Source organism: Coregonus lavaretus, assembly GCF_964263955.1.
Source record: "Coregonus lavaretus genome assembly, chromosome: 10".
NCBI lineage: Eukaryota > Metazoa > Chordata > Actinopteri > Salmoniformes > Salmonidae > Coregonus > Coregonus lavaretus.
In genome coordinates this window covers 30,987,747-31,011,291 of record NC_139997.1, presented here as the reverse complement: position 1 = coordinate 31,011,291, position 23,545 = coordinate 30,987,747, and the positions used below count along the sequence as shown (strand labels likewise).

Sequence of the window (23,545 nt, the reverse complement as noted above, 5' to 3'; positions counted from 1 at the left end):
TAACAAATTAGCAACAACATCTTCTTCGATAACACCTGCTGCAGCCACTGCAAACTAGCCTACAACAAAAGATACCTAGCTAGACCGTGGGAAAAGTACAGCTCGCTATTACTCAGTGACCGGTTGGCCTTTGAGAAGGCCAACCCATTACAAGTCAAAATGTCACTCCCAAATTTAGCCCTAATACAGTTTTTTTTTTGTCATTTAGCAGACACTCTTATCCAGAGCAATTAGGGTTAAGTGCCTTGCTCAAGGACACATCGACAGATTTTTTACCTAGTCAGCTCGGGGATTAGAACCAGCGACCTTTCGATTACTGGCACAACACTCTTAACCACTAACCTACCTGCCGCCCATTGAATGGCAGATGCCATCTCTTTAGCTTCTGATGGCCTAGCCAATGGCTGACTTCGCTAGCTAGATTTATCTCCCCAGAGAAGACCAAAGAAATCCTGATTGGATATTTTTTTTGCTTCAGTGTTAACCCTTTCCTTTCCAACAAAAACTTAAGAGATTGAATCAGAACATCATTGAAAATAATAATATAATTAGAATTATTATTATTTTAATTTTATAAATCCTTAGCCCTTCTCTGAAGATGTAGAAGGCCCTCATTGTTCCCCATTGTCTTTGGGTTAGTAATAATTTGTGGAGTGGCTCTATTTGCCCTCAGCATGCATTTTTTCACCATTCTGAATGTCTAAAGAATCCATATATTCTTCTGAAATATGAACACAGAAATACTGGACTTTTTGAACTCTTGAATTGGACTCATATTTTTCTGGTCTCTGTCTTGACTCGATCTTGGACCCCTTGTCCCACTCCCGGTCTCGGTCTTGACTCGGTCTCGCCCCCCCCTCCGGTCTTGGACTTGACTCAGACTCAATTTGCTCCGGTCTTAGTCTTGAATCGGTCTTGCTTTAGGAGGTCTCGAACCCTGCACTGAAGCAGACAGATCAGGAAATTATTTATGAATATCTTGGTTTAGGCTACTGATAAAATACAATCTAACAAGTCATAGGTCCTATTCTAAAATATTACAATTATGTAAGATTATAAATTCACATCAACAGGTGTTTTCCTATTGTGAGAACAGGTCAGTTATGAATGAATGTTCAAAGGCAGTTTTTTCAAATGCAGGTAAGGTCACATGTAAACAATCTGCTACATTCCATCTAAAAAGGAATGCCCCATCACTTTTGGTGCTTTCATGACATGGGAACTTGGAAAAATACGAGGTCAAATCATGACGTCAGTGATCTTTAGGTCGGAAAGTCAGAGCTCTAGAAACAGGCCCGAGTTCCCGAGTTGGAATTCCGAGTTGGATGACCGTTCAAAACGATTTCTCCCAGTCGGAGCTCGTTTTTTCCGAGTTCCCAGTTGATTTGAACGCACTGAAGTCGGAAGTTGGAGATTTCCGAGTTCCCAGTTGATTTGAACGCGGCATACGACTGTCGCATTTAATTGGTTTACATCACCACCTATCTACCGGAAGCCGAAAGTTTTGATTAGGATAAACCAAAACTGATCAAGCGAATGCGTGGGAGATGTAACAAGTGTGTGTGTTCATTTACGACGAAGTGGCAAGTATGGAATGAGTTTGTGGGAATTTTAGCAGATAAAAGGTTCCATATGCGACAGAAACAAGACTGTTTGTAAAGGGAATCATTTCCTCAAGGGGCAATTATACTGAATCGCCGATCTTCGCAGGAGAGAAAATGTGGGAGCAAGAGGAATTCGAAAAACATTGGAAGAAGGAATTTCCTGACGTGGAAGCACCTAAAATGGATTTAACCTCGGTGGAAGATGTCGAGACAGAGCTAGAGAAATGTAAAGCAAATGTCAAAACGCTGCAGCATGCGCTGGCGGAGGAGAAATTCAAGGTGATATACATACAGACCCTCATCGCTAGACAGAAGAAAATTTATGACAAGGAGAGGTGGGAAGACACTAAAGACGACAACGTGAATGTTGAACCTGTATTATCAAAGACAGAAAAAGAAAGGAAATCGCTGATGGCAAATGAAAAAGTAGACAGGGAAAGTATGAAAGTGCCTGGTAGTGGAAGAATGAAACTACAGACACCAGGCAGCAAACCAGAGCCGCCGACCAGGATCAGTAGTAGGACATGTAAACCTATCCCCCCCGCGCCCCCGCGAAAACCCAGCTTCCAGAAACAAGGGAATACGATCTCATCAGGGCTCTCTCAAGCGGATGGAAACTGCAGCGGCCGCATAATAGGGAAACTGAATTCCGGTACTAACACCAACAGCAGGGAGGCTAATGACCATGAATACGAGGATGCGCAGCTCAATGAGAATTTCGTCAAGAGCAACCTGGTGACCCCCCAAACGACCGCCAGAGACAGCCAGAGGTCGAAACCCTACCTGGACTCCATTGATGATGGGAGGCTGTCTCCGTCCTGCGTACCTGCGCCCTTCATTGCATCCCTTACGGGTGGGTCCGGTCGCAGCACTCCAGACAGACGCAGTGACGGCTACTTGAGCTCCGACCATGAAGACTCATCTTCAGGTAAGATATCAAAGTTGTATGGCATTGGCACCGATAAGACAATCATGAGAGAATGACAGGTGTGGCACCAACTCTATAACTAGCCTATGTCCTGCACTGTATGGCATTGCATTATAAGAGAACGAGATTGTGGCTGTGAAGTTTGAGTAAAGAGTGTTGGAAAATGTGTTAACCTTTCCACCAGATTCCACAATAGCAGGTAAAACCACACTACATCCTTGAAGTAGTTTGGTAATATTTACTCAGGTTGTTGGGCTTTTTATTAGGCTACACTTTGCTCTGGTTTCGTCAGTCACAATGAATGTTTGACATGGCAGTTCACACATGACTAAATGAGAGCAAGGAAAAGATCAAGTGAACATTTGTATCATTTTACATTTAGCAGACGCTCTTATCCAGAGCGACTTACAGTTAGTGCATTCATCTTAAGATAGCTAGTTGGGACAACCACATATCACAGGCATAGAAAGTACATACTTTCCACAATAAAGTAGCTGTCAGTAGAGTCAGAGCTAGAAGGGGGGGGGGGGGGTCAATTGCAAGTGCAATTGACCCACCTGTTTTTATTATTTATTTATTTAATTTAATATAAAAAAGTGGGGGGGTCGAGGTGAGAAGGAGGATTATTAAAGATACTGTTTGAAGAGGTAGGGTTTCAGATGTTTTCAGAAGATGGGCAGGGACTCTGCTGTCCTAGCTTCAGGGGGAAGCTGGTTCCACCATTGGGGTGCTAGGACAAAGAAGAGCTTGGACTGGGCTGAGTGGGAGTTGCCCTACCGTAGGTGTGGGAGGGCCAAGAGACCTGAGGTGGCAGAACGGAGTGCTCGGGTTGTGGTGTAGGGTTTGAGCATAGCCTGAAGGTAGGGAGGGGCAGTAACTGCCAAAATAAAGGAAACGCTTGAGTAAACGAGGGATACAAAGTTGAAAGAAGGTTCTTCCACACAGATGTGATTGCTTAGGGTCATGTATAAAAATGCCCAGTTTCCCATTATTTTTCCATGGCCAGAAGAAGAGATCTCAGTGACTTTGAAAGAGGGGTTTCAAAGGAGCATAGGGGTTTAAAGTGTGTGTGTGTGTGTGTGTGTCTCAGTAACCAGATCTCAACCCAATTGGACACTTATGGGAGATTCTGGAGTGGCGCCTGAGACAGCATTTTCCACCACAATCAACAAAACACTAAATTATGGGAATTTCTTGTGGAAGAATGGTGTCACATCCCTGCAATAGAGTTCCAGACACTTGTAGAATCTATGGCAAGGCGCATTGAAGCTGTTCTGGCAGCTCGCCATATTAAGTCACTTTATGCTGGTGTTTCCTTTATTTTGGCAGTTACACGTATATAGTTCAATGATGCACATGTATTGAGGGAAGTACACTAGGAGAGGGACTTGAAATGGATGAGTGGTTCATTAGGGACAGTGGAGAGAGCGTGCAGCTTTCTTGTCCCTCTAATGACCAGGTGCCAGAGCAATGACAATCTAAATTCTAGCGTCACAATCCAGTCTGGCACTCAGACAGACAGCATCAGCATGTCCTTTGTGTTTCACAAAGATGACGCTCACTTGCAGGAGCAAATAGTTGAATAAGGTGAATAGACCATGAATTCCAATACACTCTGTGGTCTGTCAGTTAACCAGATGTAGACTTTTACCTTCAAAGTTGATTGAGTCAGTTGTGTTGCTGAGAGGGCTGAGCAGGAAATGGCTATGAAATAAACTGTCGTAAGTTAGTCATTCTGAGAACATCACGAGACCTGTCTTTGTGTAAACTGAGTGAAAGTGGGCTACTAAGTGGGCTACCAAGAAGAAACATATTTTTTGATTGTTGAACGACTGTAAGAAGGTCACTTCTGGTGACTTCTTTTTAAAGGACATTCTACTTCAAAATGCATGAACATTTTAATATGTTCTCTTCCTTTAAAACTCATCTGAAAATCGAGTAAAGTTGAATTTGATCTCTTGGTCTCAATTAGGAATGTGAAAAATTGAGAGAAAAAAATCAGCGTTTAAACTGCCATTTTTTTCATTTTGTTAATGATTTTTTTTTAAGCACAAAAATTACATAGTCATACAGTAGGTGGCTTCTGGAATCTGCTTTGGGCAGGTGAAATTTTGTCAGAAGACAACCGTTAATTCAGGTTGAGTCTAGGATTCCTTCTATTTGGTATGTGCTCTGCGCACCTCCCATTGGGCCTACAGAAATTACTGCCTTTAAAAACGTATCTAACTGATGGGATACACAAACAAAACTGTAGACAAGCTACGTTCCTTGACAAATGTTGACAGCTTTATCACATTCAAAATGGACTGGTTGATTTTAAAGTAGGGGAATATGCGTTCCAACCACAGTTTGGAATAATACACTTGTCTATTTTAGCCTTTTTTGCGAACTGCTATAGTGTGCCATTTAGAATAGATTACACTTAGAACCCCCCCTAAACCTAGGCAGGTTCCAGACTGGAATATAAAACAAAAAACATTGTTTTGATGAAGGCAAATTGCGTATTCATTAGTCTAGGGGTCTACTTTGTTTCATGTTTAACAAAAGCCTGCCCACCAGGTTTAAGCTGAGCTCACAAATCAAACACAGGGCAAAAGAAAACAAGCTCCAAATGCGGGTGTCTACTGGTTAAAAATGAAATAATTGTAGCTTTCTAATGCTGTTAACTGTATGTCTCAACTGCCATTATAAAGGGATTAACACCCTGTTGAAATGGGAGTAAACGGTGGACATTGATGAGAAAGATGCACCTCTTTCAGTAGTGCGAGTTGCGGCACAAATGTGACTTGTTTCAGGAAACTAGGCGTATGTCTCTACTTCACAGGAGTGCCATTTGAACTTTTTTTAAAAATCTAAATGCGTCTTTTGGCAGAAATGCCTTCTGGAACATGTGATTAATAACAAACTTGTATGCAATCTGCAAATGCGAATAAAATGATTAAATTACGAGCCTAGTTGGTTTAGCCACGGAAAAAGACAGCAACCTTCCCGCTAGCCATGATTGGCTGAGATAATGGATGGGCTGCACATGCCGAGAGAGGAGTTCGGATTGGTCTGCCACGTAGCTCGCTTCTGTCTATAACATGAGCTGGTCAGTTTGTGTAGGTAATCCTTTCTAAGGGGCTTTTTTGAAAGATGTCACGTAGTAGAACTGCATAAGTGTTGCTCTCCACTTTCTGGAGGACCGAGTTTTGAAATCAGTGGAATTAGAGTATGATAGCTAAGGAGATGGAGAAAATTCTGCCGTTTTGATTGCAAATATGCAGAAGGAGTCGACAAGAGAACACACAGAAGGCTGTTGTATAAAACACTTGTCTCGTGATTACATCTTCAAACTAAGGGAATTCGTGACAGAGAGGGATAAGCGTCCATCCATGTATACAGGTAAGAGAGTCTAGCTAGCTACATTTTCAGATATTACACGTTTCTAATTTTGTCAGAATGTTGTTTTCATTTCAAGTTAAAGTGTACTGTTAGCTAGCTAGCTAACATTACGTGTATGATCTGTGTAGTAGTAATATTCGTATCTCAGAGCAATTTGCATTACTAGTTATAGCCTAATGTTAGCTGGCTAACATTGAACCTGGTTGGTTAGTTACCTGCAGATTCATGCAGGGTAGTAACGTTATGAGTTGGGATTATGGTTAATTGTTTAGCTAGCTAGCTACATGTCTAAACAAAAGACTCCACTATGCAAGTAACCATTTCAATAGAATGTTCATGATGTCACTGCGACAACTGTCGATAGACGTAGCTGGTAAATTCGCTCTGGCTATCTACTCCGATTTCAGAGCACTCTCGTCTGAGTGTGCCAGAGCGCAGAATAACTGACGAGTTTACGAACGCTCAACACCCGTTGAATATGGCCAGTGTCAGTAAACGTTGGCAGGTACATTTTAATGGCATTTGCAGTCCTTCATTTATGGCATTTGCAGTCCTTCATTTATGGCGTTTGCAGTCCTTCATTTAGCAAATTACCTCGCAACTCAAGTAGGCCATTGACAATGGCTGCATATCAACTGCTAACTTTTCTGTAATCTGCAGTTTTTCCCCAACTGTTAACGATGACGTGTGGAGCGCTTTATATCTGTGGCAAATAATGAGAAAGATTCCATGGCATAGTGTTCATGAACTGATACGCAAAACGACGCCGGATTCAAAACTTAGAATTTTTCAATTTAAATTATTATATACAATTCTTGCTACCAATATAATGTTATTTATATGGGGGATACAATCTTCCCAGCTCTGCAGATTTTGCTGTGAAGAGACAGAATCATTAGATTATTTGTTTTGGTTCTGTTCATTTGTAGCTTGTTTTTGGACACAGGTCCAGGAATGGCTAAATTATTGCAATATTTACCTGGAGTTAACCCTGCAGATAGCATTACTGGGTGATCTGAAAAGTCATAGTCAATCGATCAATAATATAATAATACTTTTAGCAACAATGTTTATTTTCAATTTACAGTCTGTAGAAACAATGAGAATAGAAAGGTTCAGAACTTTTGTAAAACATCACAGTACAGTTGAAAAATATATGGCAAATAGAAATCCAATATGGATGGTGTTAAGAGATAGATGGGAGGTGTTGAATGGAATTGAAGGATGGGACTAATAACAACTAATAACAAAAAGATAACTAATAATGTAAGCATACTGTGTCCATAATAAGTATATACAGTGGGGAGAACAAGTATTTGATAAACTGCTGATTTTGCAGGTTTTCCTACTTACAAAGCATGTAGAGGTCTGTAATTCTTATCATAGGTACACTTCAACTGTGAGAGACGGAATCTAAAACAAAAATCCAGAAAATCACATTGTATGATTTTTAAGTAATTAATTTGCATTTTATTACATGACATAAGTATTTGATACATCAGAAAAGCAGAACTTAATATTTGGTACAGAAACCTTTGTTTGCAATTACAGAGATCATACGTTTCCTGTAGGTCTTGACCAGGTTTTCACACACTGCAGCAGGGATTTTGGCCCACTCCTCCATACAGACCTTCTCCAGATCCTTCAGGTTTCGGGGCTGTCGCTGGGCAATACGGACTTTCAGCTCCCTCCAAAGATTTTCTATTGGGTTCAGGTCTGGAGACTGGCTAGGCCACTCCAGGACCTTGAGATGCTTCTTACGGAGCCACTCCTTAGTTGCCCTGGCTGTGTGTTTCGGGTCGTTGTCATGCTTGAAGACCCAGCCATGACCCATCTTCAATGCTCTTACTGAGGGAAGGAGGTTGTTGGCCAAGATCTCGAGATACATGGCCCCATCCATCCTCCCCTCAATACGGTGCAGTCGTCCTGTCCCCTTTGCAGAAAAGCATCCCCAAAGAATGATGTTTCCACCTCCATGCTTCACGGTTGGGATGGTGTTCTTGGGGTTGTACTCATTCTTCTTCTTCCTCCAAACACGGCGAGGTGAGTTTAGACCAAAAAGCTCAATTTTTGTCTCATCAGACCACATGACCTTCTCCCATTCCTCCTCTGGATCATCCACATGGTCATTGGCAAACTTCAGACAGGCCTGGACATGCGCTAGCTTGAGCAGGGGGACCTTGCGTGCGCTGCAGGATTTTAATCCATGACGGCGTAGTGTGTTACTAATGGTTTTCTTTGAGACTGTGGTCGCAGCTCTCTTCAGGTCATTGACCAGGTCCTGCTGTGTAGTTCTGGGCTGATCCCTCACCTTCCTCATGATCATTGATGCCCCACGAGGTGAGATCTTGCATGGAGCCCCAGACCGAGGGTGAATGACCATCATCTTGAACTTCTTCAATTTTCTAATAATTGCGCCAACAGTTGTTGCCTTCTCACCAAGCTGCTTGCCTATTGTCCTGTAGCACATCCCAGCCTTGTGCAGGTCTACAATTTTATCCCTGATGTCCTTACACAGCTCTCTGGTCTTGGCCACTGTGGAGAGGTTGGAGTCTGTTTGATTGAGTGTGTGGACAGGTGTCTTTCATACAGGTAACGAGTTCAAACAGGTGCAGTTAATACAGGTAATGAGTGGAGAACAGGAGGGCTTCTTAAAGAAAAACTAACAGGTCTGTGAGAGCCGGAATTCTTTCTGGTTGGTAGGTGATCAAATACTTATGTCATGCAATAAAATGCAAATTAATTACTTAAAAATCATACAATGTGATTTTCTGGATTTCTGTTTTAGATTCCGTCTCTCACAGTTGTAGTGTACCTATGATAAAAATTACAGACCTCTACATGCTTTGTAAGTAGGAAAACCTGCAAAATCGGCAGTGTATCAAATACTTGTTCTCCCCACTGTAGGTTATAGGTTGAGAGATTTTGTGAAAGAGCACAGTTAGAAAGATATGGCATATAGAAGCAAACCGGATGGACATCATGAAAATGATCGGAGAGGTAGAGGAAGTTCAGGAGTAAAAACAAACAAAATAGAATTATTGTAAAATTGACTGTCCATAAAATGTATATAGTATGTATAAGCTGGAAGGAGAGGCCTAAGCATTGTTGTTCACTAGTTTACTCCAATTAGTGAAGGGGTGGTTGGGTTGGAAAGCAATAAAAGGAAATATATATTTTTTAAGGATATGTAAATGTCTATGTGTATGTATATATATATATATATATGTGTGTGTGTGTGTGTGTATATATACATACATACATACAGACATACATACATACATACATACATACAGACATACATACAGACATACATACATACATACATACATACATACATACATACATACATACATACATACATACAGACATACAGACATACAGACATACAGACATACAGACATACATACATATAGACATATAGACATTTACATATACAGTGGGGGAAAAAAGTATTTAGTCAGCCACCAATTGTGCAAGTTCTCCCACTTAAAAAGATGAGAGAGGCCTGTAATTTTCATCATATGTACACGTCAACTATGACAGACAAATTGAGATTTTTTTTCTCCAGAAAATCACATTGTAGGATTTTTAATGAATTTATTTGCAAATTATAGTGGAAAATAAGTATTTGGTCACCTACAAACAAGCAAGATTTCTTGCTCTCACAGACCTGTAACTTCTTCTTTAAGAGGCTCCTCTGTCCTCCACTCGTTACCTGTATTAATGGCACCTGTTTGAACTTGTTATCAGTATAAAAGACACCTGTCCACAACCTCAAACAGTCACACTCCAAACTCCACTATGGCCAAGACCAAAGAGCTGTCAAAGGACACCAGAAACAAAATGGTAGACCTGCACCAGGCTGGGAAGACTGTATCTGCAATAGGTAAGCAGCTTGGTTTGAAGAAATCAACTGTGGGAGCAATTATTAGGAAATGGAAGACATACAAGACCACTGATAATCTCCCTCGATCTGGGGCTCCACGCAAGATCTCACCCCGTGGGGTCAAAATGATCACAAGAACGGTGAGCAAAAATCCCAGAACCACACGGGGGGACCTAGTGAATGACCTGCAGAGAGCTGGGACCAAAGTAACAAAGCCTACCATGAGTAACACACTACGCCGCCAGGGACCCCCTGCTTAAGCCAGTACATGTCCAGGCCCGTCTGAAGTTTGCTAGAGTGCATTTGGATGATCTGAAGAGGATTGGGAGAATGTCATATGGTCAGATGAAACCAAAATTGAACTTTTTGGTAAAAACTCAACTTGTCGTGTTTGGAGGACAAAGAATGCTGAGTTGCATCCAAAGAACACCATACCTACTGTGAAGCATGGGGGTGGAAACATCATGCTTTGGGGCTGTTTTTCTGCAAAGGGACCAGGACGACTGATCCGTGTAAAGGAAAGAATGAATGGGGCCATGTATCGTGAGATTTTGAGTGAAAACCTCCTTCCATCAGCAAGAGCATTGAAGGTTAAACGTGGCTGGGTCTTTCAGCATGACAATGATCCCAAACACACCGCCCGGGCAACGAAGGAATGGCTTCGTAAGAAGCATTTCAAGGTCCTGGAGTGGCCTAGCCAGTCTCCAGATCTCAACCCCATATAAAATCTTTGGAGGGAGTTGAAAGTCCATGTTGCCCAGCGACAGCCCCAAAACATCACTGCTCTAGAGGAGATCTGCAAGGAGGAATGGGCCATAATCAAATCAAATCAAATTTTATTGGTCACATGCGCCGAATACAACAGGTGCAGACATTACAGTGAAATGCTTACTTACAGCCCTTAACCAACAGTGCATTTATTTTAAACAAAAAAAGTAAGAATAAAACAACAACAAAAAAAGTGTTGAGAAAAAAAGAGCAGAAGTAAAATAAAGTGACAGTAGGGAGGCTATATATACACAGTATAATAAAGTGACAGTAGGGAGGCTATATATACAGGGGGGTACCGTTGCAGAGTCAATGTGCGGGGGCACCGGCTAGTTGAGGTAGTTGAGGTAATATGTACATGTGGGTAGAGTTAAAGTGACTATGCATAAATACTTAACAGAGTAGCAGCAGCGTAAAAAGGATGGGGTGGGGGGGCAGTGCAAATAGTCCGGGTAGCCATGATTAGCTGTTCAGGAGTCTTATGGCTTGGGGGTAGAAGCTGTTGAGAAGTCTTTTGGACCTAGACTTGGCACTCCGGTACCGCTTGCCGTGCGGTAGCAGAGAGAACAGTCTATGACTAGGGTGGCTGGAGTCTTTGACAATTTTGAGGGCCTTCCTCTGACACCGCCTGGTATAGAGGTCCTGGATGGCAGGGAGCTTTGCCCCAGTGATGTACTGGGCCGTACGCACTACCCTCTGTAGTGCCTTGCGGTCAGAGGCCAAGCAGTTGCCATACCAGGCGGTGATGCAACCAGTCAGGATGCTCTCGATGGTGCAGCTGTAGAATTTTTTGAGGATCTGAGGACCCATGCCAAATCTTTTTAGTCTCCTGAGGGGGAATAGGCTTTGTCGTGCCCTCTTCACGACTGTCTTGGTGTGTTTGGACCATGATAGTTCGTTGGTGATGTGGACACCAAGGAACTTGAAGCTCTCAACCTGTTCCACTACAGCCCCGTCGATGAGAATGGGGGCGTGCTCAGTCCTATTTTTTTTCCTGTAGTCCACAATCATCTCCTTTGTCTTGGTCACGTTGAGGGAGAGGTTGTTGTCCTGGCACCACACGGCCAGATCTCTGACCTCCTCCCTATAGGCTGTCTCATCGTTGTCGGTGATCAGGCCTACCACTGTTGTGTCGTCGGCAAACTTAATGATGGTGTTGGAGTCGTGCCTGGCCATGCAGTCATGGGTGAACAGAGAGTACAGGAGGGGACTGAGCACGCACCCCTGAGGGGCCCCCGTGTTGAGGATCAGTGTGGCAGATGTGTTGTTACCTACCCTTACCACCTGGGGGCGGCCCGTCAGGAAGTCCAGGATCCAGTTGCAGAGGGAGGTGTTTAGTCCCAGGATCCTTAGCTTAGTGATGAGCTTAGAGGGCACTATGGTGTTGAATGCTGAGCTGTAGTCAATGAATAGCATTCTCACGTAGGTGTTCCTCTTGTCCAGGTGGGAAAGGGCAGTGTGGAGTGCGATAGAGATTGCATCATCTGTGGATCTGTTGGGGCGGTATGCAAATTGGAGTGGGTCTAGGGTTTCTGGGATAATGCTGTTGATGTGAGCCATGACCAGTCTTTCAAAGCACTTCATGGCTACAGACGTCAGTGCTACGGGTCGGTAGTCATTTAGGCAGGTTATCTTAGAGTCCTTGGGCACGGGGACTATGGTGGTCTGCTTGAAACATGTTGGTATTACAGACTCATGATGTCAGTGAAGACACTTGCCAGTTGGTCAGCACATGCTCGGAGTACAAGTCCTGGTAATCCGTCTGGCCCTGCGGCCTTGTGAATGTTGACCTGCTTAAAAGTCTTACTCACATCGGCTACGGAGAGCGTGATCACATAGTCATCCGGAACAGCTGGTGCTCTCATGCATGCTTCAGTGTTGCTTGCCTCGAAGCGAGCATAGAAGTGGTTTAGCTCGTCTGGTAGGCTTGTGTCACTGGGCAGCTCGCGGCTGTGCTTCCCTTTGTAGTCTGTAATAGTTTTCAAGCCCTGCCACATCCGACGAGCGTCAGAGCCAGTGTAGTATGATTCAATCTTAGACCTGTATTGACTCTTTGCCTGTTTGATGGTTCGTCGGAGGTCATAGCGGGACTTCTTATAAGCGTCCGGGTTAGAGTCCCGTTCCTTGAAAGCGGCAGCTCTACCCTTTAGCTCAGTGCGGATGTTTCCTGTAATCCATGGCTTCTGGTTGGGGTATGTACGTACGGTCACTGTGGGGACGACATCATCGATGCACTTATTGATGAAGCCAGTGACTGATGTGGTGTACTCCTCAATGCTGTCTGAAGAATCCCGGAACATGTTCCAGTCTGTGCTAGCAAAACAGTCCTGTAGCTTAGCATCTGCGTCATCTGACCACTTTTTTATTAACCGAGTCACTGGTGCTTCCTGCTTTAGTTTTTGCTTATAAGCAGGAATCAGGAGGATAGAGTTATGGTCAGATTTGCCAAATGGAGGGCGAGGGAGAGCTTTGTATGCGTCTCTGTGTGTGGAGTAAAGGTGGTCTAGAGTTTTTTTCCCTCTGGTTGCACATTTAACATGCTGGTAGAAATTAGGTAGAACGGATTTAAGTTTCCCTGCATTAAAGTCCCCGGCCACTAGGAGCGCTGCATCTGGATGAGCGTTTTCCTGTTGATTAATGGCCTTGTACAACTCATTCAGTGCAATCTTAATGCCAGCATTGGTTTGTGGTGGTAAATAGACAGCTATGAAAAATATAGATGAAAACTCTCTTGGTAAATAGTGTGGTCTACAGCTTATCATAAGATACTCTACCTCAGGCAAGCAAAACCTCGAGACTTCCTTAGTATTTGATTTTGTGCACCAGCTGTTGTTTACAAATATACAGATACCGCCACCCCTTGTCTTACCAGAGTCAGACGTTCTGTCCTGCCGATGTAGCGTATAGCCTGCTAGCTGAATGTTATCATTGTTGTCGTTCAGCCACGACTCCGTGAAACATAAGATATTACAGTTTTTAATGTCCCGTTGGTAGGATAACCGTAATCTTAAATCGTCCATTTTTTTCTCAAAAGCTTGAACGTTGGCTAATAGGATTGATGGGAGAGGCAGTTTACTCGCTCGCCGTCGGATCCTTACAAGGCACCCGGATCTGCGTCCGCGATATCTCCGTCTCTTCCTCACGCGAATGACGGGGATCTGGGCCTTGTCGGGTGTCTGTAGGATATCCTTCGCGACCGCCTCGTTGAAGAAAAAATCTTCGTCCAATGCGATGTGAGTAATCGCTGTCCTGATATCCAGAAGCTCTTTTTGGTTATAAGAGACGATGGCAGAAACATTATGTACAAAATAAATTACAAATAACGCGGAAAAACACACATAATAGTACAATTGGTTAGAGGGCTGTAAAACGGCAGCCATCTTCTCCGGCGCTGTTCAGATCTGATATACCAGCAACAGTGTGTGAAAACCTTGTGAAGACTTACAGAAAACGTTTGACCTGTGTCATTGCCAACAAAGGCTATATAACAAAGTATTGAGAAACTTTTGTTATTGACCAAATACTTATTTTCCACCATAATTAGCAAATAAATTCATTAACAATCCTACAATGTGATTTTCTGGATTTCTTTTTCTCATTTTGTCTGTCATAGTTGACAGGCCTCTCTCATCTGTTTTAAGTGGGAGAACTTGCACAATTGGTGGCTGACTAAATAATTTTATTCCCCACTGTGTGTGTGTGTGTGTGTATGTGTATACAGTGGGGAAAAAAAGTATTTAGTCAGCCACCAATTGTGCAAGTTCTCCCACTTAAAAAGATGAGAGAGGCCTGTAATTTTCATCATAGGTACACGTCAACTATGACAGACAAATTGAGAAATAAAAATCCAGAAAATCCCATTGTAGGATTTTTAATGAATTTATTTGCAAATTATGGTGGAAAATAAGTATTTGGTCACCTACAAACAAGCAAGATTTCTGGCTCTCACAGACCTGTAACTTCTTCTTTAAGAGGCTCCTCTGTCCTCCACTCGTTACCTGTATTAATGGCACCTGTTTGAACTTGTTATCAGTATAAAAGACACCTGTCCACAACCTCAAACAGTCACACTCCAAACTCCACTATGGCCAAGACCAAAGAGCTGTCAAAGGACACCAGAAACAAAATTGTAGACTTGCACCAGGCTGGGAAGACTGAATCTGCAATAGGTAAGCAGCTTGGTTTGAAGAAATCAACTGTGGGAGCAATTATTAGGAAATGGAAGACATACAAGACCACTGATAATCTCCCTCAATCTGGGGCTCCACGCAAGATCTCACCCCGTGGGGTCAAAATGATCACAAGAACGGTGAGCAAAAATCCCAGAACCACACGGGGGGACCTAGTGAATGACCTGCAGAGAGCTGGGACCAAAGTAACAAAGCCTACCATCAGTAACACACTACGCCGCCAGGGACTCAAATCCTGCAGTGCGAGACGTGTCCCCCTGCTTAAGCCAGTACATGTCCAGGCCCGTCTGAAGTGCATTTGGATGATCCAGAAGAGGATTGGGAGAATGTCATATGGTCAGATGAAACCAAAATATAACTTTTTGGTAAAAACTCAACTCGTCATGTCTGGAGGACAAAGAATGCTGAGTTGCATCCAAAGAACACCATACCTACTGTGAAGCATGGGGGTGGAAACATCATGCTTTTGGGCTGTTTTCTGCAAAGGGACCAGGACGACTGATCCGTGTAAAGGAAAGAATGAATGGGGCCATGTATCGTGAGATTTTGAGTGAAAACCTCCTTCCATCAGCAAGGGCATTGAAGATGAAACGTGGCTGGGTCTTTCAGCATGACAATGATCCCAAACACACCGCCCGGGCAATGAAGGAGTGGCTTCGTAAGAAGCATTTCAAGGTCCTGGAGTGGCCTAGCCAGTCTCCAGATCTCAACCCCATAGAAAATCTTTGGAGGGAGTTGAAAGTCTGTGTTGCCCAGCGACAGCCCCAAAACATCACTGCTCTAGAGGAGATCTGCATGGAGGAATGGGCCAAAATACAAGCAACAGTGTGTGAAAACCTTGTGAAGACTTACAGAAAACGTTTGACCTGTGTCATTGCCAACAAAGGGTATATAACAAAGTATTGAGAAACTTTTGTTATTGACCAAATACTTATTTTCCACCATCATTTGCCAATAAATTCATTAAAAATCCTACAATGTGATTTTCTGGATTTTTTTTCTCATTTTGTCTGTCATAGTTGACGTGTACCTATGATGAAAATTACAGGCCTCTCTCATCTTTTTAAGTGGGAGAACTTGCACAATTGGTGGCTGACTAAATACTTTTTTCCCCCACTGTATGTATATATATATATATATATAATGTATGTATTTGGAGGAAAAAAACATATGGGGGATTGGAAGTGATGCTGACAATTACATTGATGGAAGTTGCAATATTAAAGCTGATCTACCCCCTAAAACAAAAATAATGAGAAAGATGCTCCATATCCCCACGTACTAATGTTACAGAATTGTTTTCCCTTTATGATGATGATTGGGACCTGTTAGTGGTAGTTTTTTGATAACTGCACTGTGATTGATTGTAATTTTGTGGAGAGAAACGTTTTTTGTTTAGGGATTTTTCTTAACGTTAAGGATTCAATTTTGTTTTAACATTTTAAACGTTCACACCCCTGATCTCAATGACATCACCAGCCAATTCTATATTAACCCAAATAATTATTTAGCTAGCATAACATTACTATATTTTAGCTAACAATTATTACATACATCTATGAATATGGTTGTCTACACTTACAGGATTACAAGCTAGCTAGCTAGTTACCTTGGAGGTTACTCTGTGATTAGATTCGTGTGAGATTTCCATGGTAATTCACACTTAGCCTGAGGGTATATTGCACCTCAGAAGGTGGCGAGATGAGGATGTGCTGCTGCTTAGGGACTTCCCTGCCTGTTAGACTTCCTCTGTTTTTCAGTAGCAATGACAAACTAACAACAACAATAAAGACAAAATCTACAGCCAACTGCCAACTCCTATACTTCTATATCTACTATACGTCTGACAACATTGCATGTTGTTTTGGTTAGCCTAATGCTATCAGAACTGGGGTAAACTGCTCAACGTGGCTGCTGTACTTCTTACAGCAAGGTTCCTTTGGAAGAGTTGGGAACAAACGTGTCTTTGTCCCATTGCTGGAGATTCATTTTATATCATGTTCATCTCCTTCTCCATGTCTTTCTCCTCTCAGAAATGTAGGGCCTGTCGAGGCCCATCCTGCTTAGCCGGTATGCCGACAACACAGCCTGCTCTTACCCAATGTAATGTGTGTGTGTGTGTGTGGTGAGACCTTAGCGTGATGGTGTGTGTCAGGCCCTGACTGCTCAGTACAGTAGGCTATACATTGAGCTTATTAGGCTTCTGTCCTCTGAGCAAGTTTTTTTTTTTTCTCTTTCCCAAAAAACGTAGGCTACACGTCACAGGATAATTTATGTGGCTTATGTCATCACTTAGTTCCTTTGTAAGGAGACTGTGACTTAAAATGAGATATTTCCCATTTATTTAAGGCATTTAGAGAATGTGCTTAAATATGGATGTCAAGGTGTTTGGCTATTAACTCAGGCTGTTACTGCCTGTTCTCAATGGCCTGTCTGTGGTGTTACCTTGGTGATCAGTGTGTCATCCTGGCAGCCAGGCAGGCAGGATGTGTGTGTGTGTGTGTGGGGAAATTACACACACCATGGCTTGTGCCGGAGGTGTGAACAATAAGTCCAGGCTCACGCTCTAAACTGCTGAGCTCAAGTGAAGAGGCAGTTTGGAATGCGGAGAGAAGCCGGGCTAGAATGTGGATTTTGAAAGGGTAAATCCATTTGAATTCAATCTCTTTTTGACAGCATCCCTTTTTGATTTAAACAAAACTTTCCATACATGTTTGCCCATGGAAGAAGTGGTCAGAAAGTGACTTTTTGGACCTGAATACCAAAACATTCAAGAGATAAAGGTGCTCGAAGTTGACCCATTTTGCATACCCCACCCTACCACTCAATGTCTTCATCACTGGAAAAGATTCATGGTTTAGTTTTATATAATTTAAAAGCTTACAAATTGGGTTGTCAAACAATTTAATAATTTCTTAAAATTCTGAAATGTTTTATCCTTTAAAGGTGCTTCACCTAGAATTTCCCTGAATTGTGCCCGTGTGTGGAAGCTAGGTGAATTGCAACAGCACTAGGTTGCATTCAAAACAAATCTCCCCCTCCCTCACATACCATTTCCTGTAACATGGCTGAGACTTGCGCTTGAACCTTTTACTTTTGGTTTTGGTCCACCAGCTTCAAACAGCTTTAAAAATGATATTTCTTTGTTATTGAAAATATATTTCTCAACGATTTAGATGGTACAATGATTCCCTACACCATTCAGTGTTTGTTTTCTCACATAAACTGAAATTGAGCAAACAGTGTAGAATTTTAGCAACCAGGAAATGACAGAGCTATTTCTACATTGGCCACTTTACCTGATTTCCACTATATAACACTGGTACTGGTACTTGTTATCCAAGATGGTGTAGCAGTGCGGTCGTGTTTTTTCTGTGTCCTTGTGTAAATAGCCAGTTTTTTTTTTTCTTTATTTTTTCTATTTTGTATATATTTCTCAATTTTTACTTTTCATTCTTTAACTAAATATACTTTCCTGCAACCCGCCTCACCCAACGTGGAAAGGATTCTATTATTTCTTTATAACTTTTATCAAGAACCTTAAGCTGAAACTAGTCTAGCTGCAACCGAATGGCTACTTGCTATTAGCCACCGTTAGCGTCTTCACCATTGTCCTTGGCCTGCACTACCCACCAGCCAGCTCTAGCTCTAGCCTCGACAATTTGTCGGCCAGTCTGCACAGCGTGCTATCGACCCAGAGCATATCTGATTTTCTGCCGGAATCACTGGACCCTAGCGCCGGATCGTCGCAACCAGCTAGCTGCAACCAAATGGCTGTTGTCGTTGGCTAATTACCATTGCCCCTTAGCAAGCACCAGTTAGCCTTGAGCTAGCCTCGAGCCAGGCCCATCTCCCGGCTATCTACCTCTCTGTCAACCGGACAGGACCTCCTAGTGTTGACACGGAGCCCCGCCGATCCAACACGACTGGTTTGCCGACGAAATCGTCTGATGTGGTTTCAACAGGCTTCCCGTTACGACGTCGACCACGAAAATCCATCTGCTAGCCCCGGCTCGCTAGCACACACAAGCCGGGCCTCTTGCTCGCCAGTGCTGTAGCAGCCCCCGAACTACTTCCGAACTCTCCTATTGCTGTTCACCGGACCTTATGATAACTCAGCTATACAGCTGATGCCTGATGGACTGTTCCTTTATATGGTACCGCTTCCTGTTTATGTTTAGCCTCAGCCCAAACTTTGTCGCCATTACCAGCTGTTGTCTTAGCTCTCTCGAATAACACCTGTGATTGCTTTATGCCTCTCTCCCATGTCAATATGCCTTGCTTATTGCTGTTTCGGTTATTTCTTATTGTACTATTTCACTGTAGAGCCCCCAGCCCAGCTCAACCTGTCTTAGACAACTCCTTTGTCCCATCCCCCATACCGACTCAATCGGTGCCTCCAGTGATGCGATCTCTTTCATCGTTACCCAATGCTTAGGTTTACCTCCACTGTACTCATATCCTTCCATATCCTTGTCTGTACATAATGCCCTGAATCTATTCTACAACGCCTGGAAATCTGCCCCTTTTTTTCTCTGTACCCAACGCACTAGAAGACCAGTTCTTAAAGCCTTTAGCCGTATCCTTATTCTACTCCTCCTCTGTTCCTCTGGTGATGTAGAGGTTAATCCAGGCCCTGTAGCCCCCAGTATCACTCCTACTCCCCAGGTGTTATCATTTGTTGACTTCTGTAACCGTAAAAGCCTTGGTTTCTTGCACGTTAACATCCGAAAGCCTCCTCCCTAAGTTTGAGTTATTCACTGCGTTAGCACACTCCGCCAACCCTGATGTTCTAGCAGTGTCTGAATCCTGGCTTAGGAAGGCCACAAAAATTCAGAAATGTCCATCCCCAACTACAACATTTCCCGTCTCGATAGAACTGCCAAAGGGGGTGGAGTTGCAATCTACTGTAGAGAAAGCCCGCAGAGCTCTATCATACCATCCAGGTCTGTGCCCAAACAGTTTGAGCTTCTACTTCTAAAAATCCACCTTTCCAGAAATAAGTCTCTCACTGTTGCCGCTTGCTACAGACCCCCCTCAACCCCGAGCTGTGCTCTGGACACCATATGTGAACTGATTGCCCCCCATTTATCCTCAGAGTTCGTACTGCTTGGTGACCTAAACTGGGATATGCTTAACACCCCAGCCAACCTACAATCTAAACTAGATGCCCTCAATCTCACACAAATTATCAACGAACCTACCAGGTACAACCCAAAATCTGTAAACATGGGTATCCTCATAGATATCATCCTGACAAATTTACCCTCTAAATACACCTCCGCTGTGTTCAACCAGGATCTCAGCGATCACTGCTTTATTGCCTGCGTCCGTAATGGGTCCGCGGTCAAACGACCACCCCTCATCACTGTCAAACGCTCCCTAAAACACTTTAGCGAGCAGGCCTTTCTAATTGACCTGGCCTGGGTATCCTAGATGGATATTGACCTCATTCCGTCAGTAGAGGATGCCTGGTTGTTCTTTAAAAGTGCATCCTCTCAATCTTAAATAAGCATGCCCCATTCAAAAAATTCAGAACTAAGAACAGATACGTTTTTATTGAATTGAAATGTTAACATCTAATTACTACTGCAAAGATGGCCGCTGGTCCACCCACCTTCGAATGTCATCATAAACGGTCACGTCTGTTCTATTATCGATATTTCTATAATTTCAAAAGGTTTCCTATTATCTCAATAGTGAGAAAGTTACAGCGGCACAAAGATCATACCCCAAGACATGCTAACCTTCCACCATTACCAATAACAGGTGAGGTTAGCATTTTGGGGGGGGTATGATATTTATGCCTCTGACTTTCTCACTCATCATTATTCACTTCATTCAGGATTATCTGTAATCATGGTAGCATCCACATTCATGTAGAACTGTTCAGAAACATATTATATTCTTATTTACAATAAAAGTGACTCCAAATTGACACACATTATTTACCATTCATTTCTATAGTGCACAACATAATCTGAAACACAACCAAACAAACTGCAAATGCATCCAACAAGTTTGTAGTCACAATGATGTAGGCATTGTGTCCTAGGAATACGGGACCAAATACTAAACTTTTGACTACTTTAATACACATAAGTGAATTTCTCCAAATACTTGACACCTTCAAATGGGGGGACTAGATACATAAAGTGCTTTCATTTCTAAATGGTAAAACAGATACAGTGGGGAAAAAAAGTATTTAGTCAGCCATCAATTGTGCAAGTTCTCCCACTTAAAAAGATGAGAGAGGCCTGTAATTTTCATCATAGGTACACGTCAACTATGACAGACAAAATGAGAAAAAAATTCCAGAAAATCACATTGTAGGATTTTTTATGAATTTATTTGCTAATTATGGTGGAAAATAACTATTTGGTCAATAACAAAAGTTTCTCAATACTTTGTTATATAGCCTTTGTTGGCAATGACACAGGTCAAACGTTTTCTGTAAGTCTTCACAAGGTTTTCACACACTGTTGCTGGTATTTTGGCCCATTCCTCCATGCAGATCTCCTCTAGAGCAGTGATGTTTTAGGGCTGTCGCTGGGCAACACGGACTTTCAACTCCCTCCAAAGATTTTCTATGGGGTTGAGATCTGGAGACTGGCTAGGCCACTCCAGGACCTTGAAATGCTTCTTACGAAGCCACTCCTTCGTTGCCCGGGCGGTGTGTTTGGGATCATTGTCATGCTGAAAGACCCAGCCACGTTTCATCTTCAATGCCCTTGCTGATGGAAGGAGGTTTTCACTCAAAATTTCACGATACATGGCCCCATTCATTCTTTCCTTTACACGGATCAGTCGTCCTGGTCCCTTTGCAGAAAAACAGCCCCAAAGCATGATGTTTCCACCCCCCATGCTTCACAGTAGGTATGGTGTTCTTTGGATGCAACTCAGCATTCTTTGTCCTCCAGACATGACGAGTTGAGTTTTTACCAAAAAGTTCTATTTTGGTTTCATCTGACCATATGACATTCTCCCAATCCTCTTCAGATCATCCAAATGCACTCTAGCAAACTTCAGACGGGCCTGGACATGTACTGGCTTAAGCAGGGGGACACGTCTGGCACTGCAGGATTTGAGTCCCTGGCGGCGTAGTGTGTTACTCATGGTAGGCTTTGTTACTTTGGTCCCAGCTCTCTGCAGGTCATTCACTAGGTCCCCCTGTGTGGTTCTGGGATTTTTGCTCACCGTTCTTGTGATAATTTTGACCCCACGGGGTGAGATCTTGCGTGGAGCCCCAGATCGAGGGAGATTATCAGTGGTCTTGTATGTCTTCCATTTCCTAATAATTGCTCCCACAGTTGATTTCTTCAAACCAAGCTGCTTACCTATTGCAGATTCAGTCTTCCCAGCCTGGTGCAGGTCTACCATTTTGTTTCTGGTGTCCTTTGACAGCTCTTTGGTCTTGGCCATAGTGGAGTTTGGAGTGTGACTGTTTGAGGTTGTGGACAGGTGTCTTTTATACTGATAACAAGTTCAAACAGGTGCCATTAATACAGGACAGAGGAGCCTCTTAAAGAAGAAGTTACAGGTCTGTGAGAGCAAGAAATCTTGCTTGTTTGTAGGTGACCAAATACTTATTTTCCACCATAATTTGCAAATAAATTCATAAAAAATCCTACAATGTGATTTTCTGGATTTTTCCCCCCTCAATTTGTCTGTCATAGTTGACGTGTACCTATGATGAAAATTACAGGCCTCTCTCATCTTTTTAAGTGGGAGAACTTGCACAATTGGTGGCTGACTAAATACTTTTCCCCCCCACTGTATGTATGAAAATAGCTTCAAATAAAAGGTGACATTATGTACTTTTGCCTCATATGAAACAGTTGATCTCAAATCCAAAGTGCTGGCGTTTTGAGACTAATTTTAAGCTTCACTGTCCAAATAAATACGTAAGGGACTCTGTATATCTGGTGTGTGTGTATTTGTGTGTGATCTGACTTGCTGCTCATGTGTGTCAGGTGCTAGATGTCAGGGGTGGTAGAGGAGTGGTCTTCTCCCTAAGGGGATGAATTCCTGAGTTGTTACGGGAACCCCTGGCCCATTAGTGGGTCTGGAGAAAGGGTGGGGGGTCACAGAGTTACTGGATGTATCAGGAATCTGGCAAACAACACCCCATCTTCTATTGTTAATCTTCTCATCTCTTCTGAGTCAAGGGGGTTCACAGAGGTCAGAATCCTCAGCAGACAGCAAACTCTGCTTGACTCATAATCAAACTACTAAAGGACAAACAACCAAGCTATCTTTTGCTGCTGTTTAGCTCTGTCGTAGCCGGCTACGACCGGGAGACCCATGGGGCGGCGCGTAATTGGCCCAGCGTCGTCCAGGGTAGGGGAGGGAATGGCCGGAAGGGATGTAGCTCAGTTGGGAGAGCATGGCGTTTGCAACGCCAGGGTTGTGGGTTCGATTCCCATGGGGGGCCAGTATAATAAAATAAAAAAAATTATAATAAAAAATTATAACTAAGTCGCTCTGGATAAGAGCGTCTGCTAAATTACTAAAATGTAAATGTTTAGACCACATATTTGTAGACTTGGAGTATGGCGTAAAGACAATTCCTCTTGTAAAAGTCCTCATATTTCCATATTTCATAACCATGTCTCAAAATGACATTTTATACTCTTTTTTTTTTATAGTGAGTTTGTTTGATATCTTTGCTTTGATATTGTGTGATAGCAGAAGAAGTCAGAGACACTTCCTCTTTGAAAGGACAGTGTGGTTTCTAGTCAGCCAACTGATTCTCTCAAGTCACTGATCCAATCTAATACAC

The 23,545-nt window shown here is 42.9% G+C and overlaps 1 protein-coding gene across 1 annotated transcript in view; it reads left to right on the top strand.

Annotated features, from left to right (window-relative positions):
* Positions 1-1,572: 1,572 nt before the first annotated feature.
* The window catches only part of LOC311135730 (active breakpoint cluster region-related protein-like), a gene marked incomplete at its 3' end in the record, with an annotated part of 228,826 nt that continues 206,853 nt past the window's right edge, over positions 1,573-23,545 (top strand). Inside the window, 1 exon segment of the mRNA XM_084169757.1 lies at positions 1,573-2,532. Coding sequence (XP_084025883.1) covers positions 1,719-2,532 — 814 coding nt within the window. The 5' untranslated portion in view covers positions 1,573-1,718.